This window comes from Buceros rhinoceros, unplaced genomic scaffold, assembly GCF_000710305.1.
Source record: "Buceros rhinoceros silvestris isolate BGI_N320 unplaced genomic scaffold, ASM71030v1 scaffold11392, whole genome shotgun sequence".
Classification (NCBI taxonomy): domain Eukaryota; kingdom Metazoa; phylum Chordata; class Aves; order Bucerotiformes; family Bucerotidae; genus Buceros; species Buceros rhinoceros.
Window position 1 is genome coordinate 1 of NW_010397187.1, and position 6,869 is coordinate 6,869.

General features: G+C 37.3%; 1 protein-coding gene across 1 annotated transcript in view; it reads left to right on the forward strand.

Annotated features, from left to right (window-relative positions):
• The first annotated feature begins 4,721 nt into the window (after nt 1-4,721).
• The window catches only part of RPS6KA3 (ribosomal protein S6 kinase, 90kDa, polypeptide 3), a 31,316-nt gene continuing 29,168 nt past the window's right edge, over nt 4,722-6,869 (forward strand). Inside the window, exons 1-2 of the mRNA XM_010146158.1 lie at nt 4,722-4,806; nt 5,765-5,844. Coding sequence (XP_010144460.1) covers nt 4,749-4,806; nt 5,765-5,844 — 138 coding nt within the window. The 5' untranslated portion in view covers nt 4,722-4,748. The remainder of the gene's footprint in view (nt 4,807-5,764; nt 5,845-6,869) is intronic.

The window sequence follows — 6,869 nt, forward strand, 5'->3', positions numbered from 1 at the left end:
AAGGCTCCAACGCTCCCTGCAGCTGGAGACCTGGATGGCTGCATGTTTTCATGGGAGCTCTGTCTGGGTTGCCATATCCATTCCAGCGAGTGCAGAGGGCAGAGCTTCCTTCTGGGTGGAGACCATAGCTAAGCTCCTTCTGAGAGGATGAGGACCACCAGTTGAACTCACCGTTTGAGCTGCCAGAGCTTTCACCACCCTTCAGCACTCTTCCTGTGCAAACTGCCACGCCACACTCTGGCTGACACAACCACGCTCTGTTTGCCCACTCTGTTCACAGCGCTTCATAAGTAAAATAACTTTAAACCTGAACAATCTCAATTCTGTCTTGAATTCTGTAAGAGAAAAGGAATAATGTATTTTCTACTGCAGATTAAAATGAAAGTGATATTTCACACTGATCCCTTAACCAGAATATCTCTTTCTTGCTTTATGCCATTGTTTAATACTTCTGTCTATTTGTAGTTCTCATGACTGCACTGAAATTGCAATGGTAATTTTGGGGTAGTTTCAGGAACTTCATAGTACTTCACCTATATTATTGCTTATTATATTGATTTGCAATTTTAACATATGAAATACTTAGCATTAAAATATTCATACAAATGTATTCATACTGAAAGGATTCACAGAATAACGGAGGGGAAAAAAACTCACATCTAATTGTGAACTTTTGCTCAAATGTTGAACTGGAATTTTTTCTGCTTAAGATCTAGTACTTAATATCTGTTGCATTATATTATCACTTTCACTTAAAACTATGACAGAAGGTTTAAGTGGTTTTTGAATAGTTTCCTATATTTTGATCGGTTTCCTATATTTTGATTCCTCTGTGTTTTGTGGCATGTGTTATTGTCATTATTTACTTCCTATTTTTCTGGAATTTATTTCCACTTATTTAAGATACTTTGATATCCTCAATAGCTTTTCATTCTCTGGCCTGTTAATAGCTCAGGACCGAGCTCAAAGGTCATTCAGCAGTTGCTTTTTTAAGACATTTGAGGGCTTCTCTTCACCTTTGAATTGTGATTTAACATTATGTGTAAAAATTACAGTCCAAGCTGTGGATTGGTACAGATGGCAGAAACTGATAAATGCTGAAATTGGAAGCTTGGAAACAGAGACTGTTTGAGGCACTGAAAATTCAAGGATGCAAAAGGCTTGAGCAAAAGTGACACTAGAAGGAGGATGTCACACTTTTCAACACTTTGTATCTGAATTTTCAGATGTTTTTGAGTGTCTTTTCATCGTGATTCATGTTTCAGGAAGGGTGGAGTTGAAAACAAGTGAAGGTTGCTGTTGAAATCTTAATATGAAAGTAACTGAAATTTGTTCTTTTTTTACATAATTGCAACATTTTTTGAGATCTAATACTGTAATTTTAAATAACGCTACTACTTGATTTATCTAAGATTCTTTTGCTCTTTCAAATCTATTTCACAAAATCATTTTTGTGTTCTATAATTAAAGATTAAAATGCCCTTTAAGACTACTTCTTAATTGAAGGCAGTGTGCATGATTCACAAATCAAATTTAGAGAGAATATTTTCATAGGAATGCAGCTGTATTAGCCAGAACACACTGATGTAACTACACAGCTGACCCTTTAATGTTTAGAGCAAATCAAGAATATACACATACAATTTTTAGTGCAGAGCCTAGTTTATTGATACCCTCTGACAGAAGGTATCATCTTTCAGTGCCCCTTTATGATGGGGAGGGAGAGAGAGAGAGAGGAACAAATCATTGATGGAAAGTCTGGCATCAAGCGTGTTAAGAAAAACCAGTACCTCTAGCAGTACACATATAGAAACTGTAGTCAACAAAAACCAGATTTTAATGAAATAATAGTAAATACTAATGTCTAAAATGAGCTCTGTTCCTTGTACTTTTTTGGGTTGAGGTTTTATAGATCTGGACTTCCTCTAGCTTTTCAGAAATAAAGCTTGTTATCCATGTCACTGTTGCATAGCTATAGGCATTTAAAAATATTTTGAATTTTTTTCTCAACTGAATCTGCTTAGAAGAAGAATATTCTGAATTTTAGTTTTGTAATTCAGATGAACCCTTGGAACAGTGAAATCGCACAGCCGTCTTATGACATTTTCATGACTTCAGATGTAAAGGTCAGAATTCAAATATGATGTTCACTCTGGTGAGCACTTATTTCATATGTTTCCATTTTTAAGAATCTGTTCTGCAGGGTAGGTGGAAACTTGATAGCTTTATTCATTCTTGAAAATGTATCTATAGAAATTTTTCACAAATGCCTGTATTATTTGTGAGTGCCTGTTCCTAGGAAAAGATAGCTAAACTTCTAAAAGACCCTTTTGCTTCTTGATGACCTTTTGCTTTTTTTCCTGCTTTGTTATGTTTTGGTATCTGAGAACTCTGGCTTGTTAACTGTACAAGGAAGGCTGGCGATTTAAACTTTGGACAGCACAGGCTGTATCTGATAGCCTTCTGTGATGGAGTGACTAGCTGGGTAGATGAGGGGAGAGCAGTGGATGTTGTCTACCTCAACTACAGCAAGGCTTTTGACACTATCTCCCATAACATCCTCATAGGGAAGCTTAGGAAGTGTGGATTGGATGAGTGGACAGTGAGAACGGAGAACTGGCTGAATGACAGAGCTCAGAGGGTTGTGATCAGCTGCACAAAGTCTAGTGGGAGGCCTGCAGCTAGTGGTGTTCCCCGGGGGTCGGTACTGGGTCCAGTCTTGCTCAACATATTCGTTAATGACCTGGATGAAGGGACAGAGAGTACCCTCAGCAGGTTTGCTAATGATATGAAACTGGGAGGAGTGGCTGATGCACCAGAAGGCTGTGCTGCCATTCAGCGAGACCTGGACAGGCTGGAGAGTTGGGTGCAGAGGAACCTAATGAAGTTCAGCAAGGGCACATGGAGGGTTCTGCACCTGGGGAGGAACAACTCAATGCACCAGTACAGGTTAGAGGTTGACATGCTAGAAAGAAGCTCTGCAAAGAAGGACCCAGGAGTCCTGGTGTACAGCAAGTTAACCATGAGCCAGCAGTGTGCTTCTGTGGCCAAGAAGGCCAGTGGTATCCTGGGGTGTATGAAGAAGAGTGTGACCTACAGGTCAAGAGAGGTTTTCCTCCTCCTCTACTCTGCCCTAATGAGGCCACATCTGGAGTATCATGTCCAGTTCTGGGCTGCCCAGACCACAAAAGATAATGAACTACTGGAGACAGTCCAGCAGGGGACTACAAAGATAATTAGGGGGCTGGAGCATCTCTGTGATGAGGAAAGGCTGAGGGACCTGCGTCTGTTTAGCCTGGAAAAGACTGAGAAGGGATCTCATCAAAGCTTATAAATATCTACAGGGCAGGTGTCGAGAGGATGGAGCTAGTCTCTTTTCAGTGATGCCCAGTGGCAGGAGAAGGGGCATTGGGCACAAACTGGAACATAGGAAGTTCCTTCTGAACATAAGGAAGAACTTCTCTTCTTTGAGGGTGATAGAGCACTGGAACAGGCTGCCCAGAGAGGCTGTGGAGGCTCCTTCTCCAGAGATTGTTCAAAACTCTTCTGGATGCAATCCTGTGCAACATGATCTAGGCAAACCTGATTTAGCAGCAGTGTTGGATGAGATGATCTTCAGAGGTCCCTTCCAACTCCTTCCATTCTCCGATTCTGTGACTTCATTGCTTTGGGGTGCTTCCTTCAAGAAGCTGTAACATTCGGGAAAGGAGCAATAACAAAATGTGGAATAAGAAAGAGAAATGCACAATCTTAAACCACTGTAGCAAACTTTACTAGCTCTCATCTGTAAGAGTTCTGAATTTTATCTGCGTCCTGGCTGATCTTGAGCCTTGGATGGGAACCAGGCACTGCCTGGAGTGACAGGGGAGATGCATAGGACAGCTGAAGCAAGTGCCACACTCAGCTGATGGTTTTGCCTGTGTTCATGGATTGCCAGTCCCTTATGCACGGGGTATTTGCGTGAGATGCTTATTTAGTATAATCTGTGGTGGCATAGGAGCAGATACATGTCCCATTCTGAGCCACCACAGTGGGAATGCCCAGGCAGCTTGAACAGTAACTGCGTCTGATGCCTGATATACTCCTCCATGCAGATGTTTACTCTCAGGAAATGTTTTTAAAATCAAAAAGTTTGACTGAAGTATAAACTACATTCAGTGGATTTTCTTTTTATTATAAGTTCATAATAAAGAGAGGAGAGGAAAAACTACTTTCCAAATTGTGAAGGTACTTAGTATTTTAATAGTGCGGGTTATTTGAATTAGTTAAAACAAGATAAGCATCTTTATGATAGTATAATTGTATTTATGTTATAAATTGGTTTTCCTATAAATTTAATTCCCCCTACTTTTCAAAAGCAGAGAAAATTGCTATGTTTCCTGTAAATAACTGGCAGTTTTGATCTACTGTTTAAAAGGTTAACTAAGTATAGGGCACACTGAAGGCTGGTTATGTTTTCTTCTGTGCTTTTGTTAAATTTATTTACTTGGTGTCAGATTTTGCCAATAGCAGGAACTGCAGCAAATTGAAATGCATGAAGATACTCATCAGAAGACTCTACGCTGTGAAATAAATTCTCTCTCAAATCTCTCCTGTGTAAAGTATAGGAACCTGCAGACCTTTATAATACTATAGGATACCATGTGAAGTTCATCAGGAAATATAGGAGAAATACTGATTCATAATGTTACTTTTTTTTTTAATCTTGCTTATGTTCTGTTGTAGTTCGAGATCGGGTTCGGACAAAAATGGAACGTGATATCCTAGTAGAAGTTAACCATCCTTTCATTGTCAAGTTACATTATGGTGAGTTGCAGAAAAATTCATTATTATATTGTAAAAATGGGTGCTTGTCAAGATAGTACCTAATACTTGCTTCATGGTTCAGAGAATCATAGATTATGCAAAGACTTGCTGTATAATAATTCTTGTGCAAAGTAAGCACGTGGGTAACTTGATGCATAGAGTTAAATCTTTACAGGACCAATAGTCTGCAGCCCTTTTGGTTTATTAAAAAGCAGTTATCTATAGCCATTCTTTTCTAAAACCTCTTATCTTTTGTATATGACATTCACTTTTTAAAATTACTCCATTTACTCTATAGAAGACATATGCAATGGCATTACTTCCACTTGCATAAAAACTGGTGGGAATATTCCTTTTAATTTTAAAATGGGCAGCCATAAAAAAATTACTTATGTGGAGGGGGGACAGTACTCTTAATATGTCATGTAGAAAGTAAGCTGAAAAAAGACAGGTTTTGGGGTTTTTTCTCAGCTTACAATTTTCTTTTAGGATCCAGTTTTTCCTATAGTTCAAACTTCAGATCACTGTCACTTGCTGATGTGGCTTAAATAGTGTAGCTTTGACTATTTTACTTGTCACTCCTTTGCAGACTAGACTAGATCTCCTTGTTAAGCTGAGTTTCCAGAGATTTTAGAATATCTACAGTAGTTACTAATTTGCCCTTTTATATCTAGGCTTTTTACTTCCAAAATCCAGAATGAAATGCTGACTAATCTAAGCATAGCTTATGTTTTTTAGAAAGTCCGTTGGTGTCTTGCTTTGCTTTCATATGGCATGGGAGTTACTTGGTCCGCGATGGAGGAATAGTTACTTAATTCATTAAAATAAATTTTGCCACAAAGGGAAAGAAGAATTACTCATGCTGATAATTAAAATAAGGGTGAATTGTAAGATATGTTATTCTTCTGATCATGGGTAAAATATGATTATGTTTAATTTGTTTAATTGATCTTTTCAGCTTTTCAAACAGAAGGGAAGCTATATCTTATTTTGGATTTTCTCAGGGGAGGAGACTTGTTTACACGTTTATCCAAAGAGGTAAACCTTTTTAATTTGAGAATTGTCTATTGATAAAATTTACCCATAAATTGCCTATATTAGGAGAGTTTACTTTTTAAATTTATTTTTCCTGGATAAAATTGTTAATATCTTTTTCTATCCACCTAGGTTTTTTGTTAAGTTGCAGTTTTTGCACAAAGCAGTCACTTCATGAAAATGGCATTGATAATTTACTTTTTTCTGAAAAAAAGCTTAGTCAAGCAGTCTTTCTATGCTCCTTTTTACACCTTGCAAAATTTTCTTCTGTTGCTTCCATGTTTAAAGAGCATGGAGTTACATGAAGTAGTTGCATTCAAATTAACTGATTTATGTTTAGTTTTAATATCCAGAATTCAAAGTAGTTTGCTTTTTTCATGATTTACATTTGAACACAAAATTCTGTATTTTATTTAAAAAGCAAGAATTGTATTCCACTTATTTCAGTAATTTTCCAAATGTGAACACTTTGCCTCTGTCATGCTGATGATATCTCTCTGTAGGTGTGTGAAATAACAACTTTAAAATGTTTGATTTCCTCAAATTAATTTTATTATAACTCCTAAAATAAATAAACATTTCATATATCAGAATTTGATTATTTGGTTTTGTCTTCACTCGTGCAAAAAAACTTTCCATAAATACATGGTAGCTAGAGTTATGAATATATCCAATGTAGAGCTGGTAGCCAGAACTTACAATTGTAGCTGCCATCCATTTTTCCTTGCTACAGAGCTACCTGAGACAGTTGAGTGACTATGACAAAGCTGTATGATTATTGAGGAAAGTAGAATGCACTACATTTTGTGTATAGATATATCATCATTTCTGTGCTGACCACATAAATTATTACATTTGATTCAGTCAAATGATCTATTTAAACCTGGTTCTTTTAGTTTGTTTGGCCACAGATAAATAGAAAGTTATTAGTACTCTAAAACTGTTGCTGATCACTGTGATCCTTTTTTTTTCCTTAAAATCCATAGTTCTTTCTTGATTCCCAAGAAAGTAAGTATATCACTTTCCTG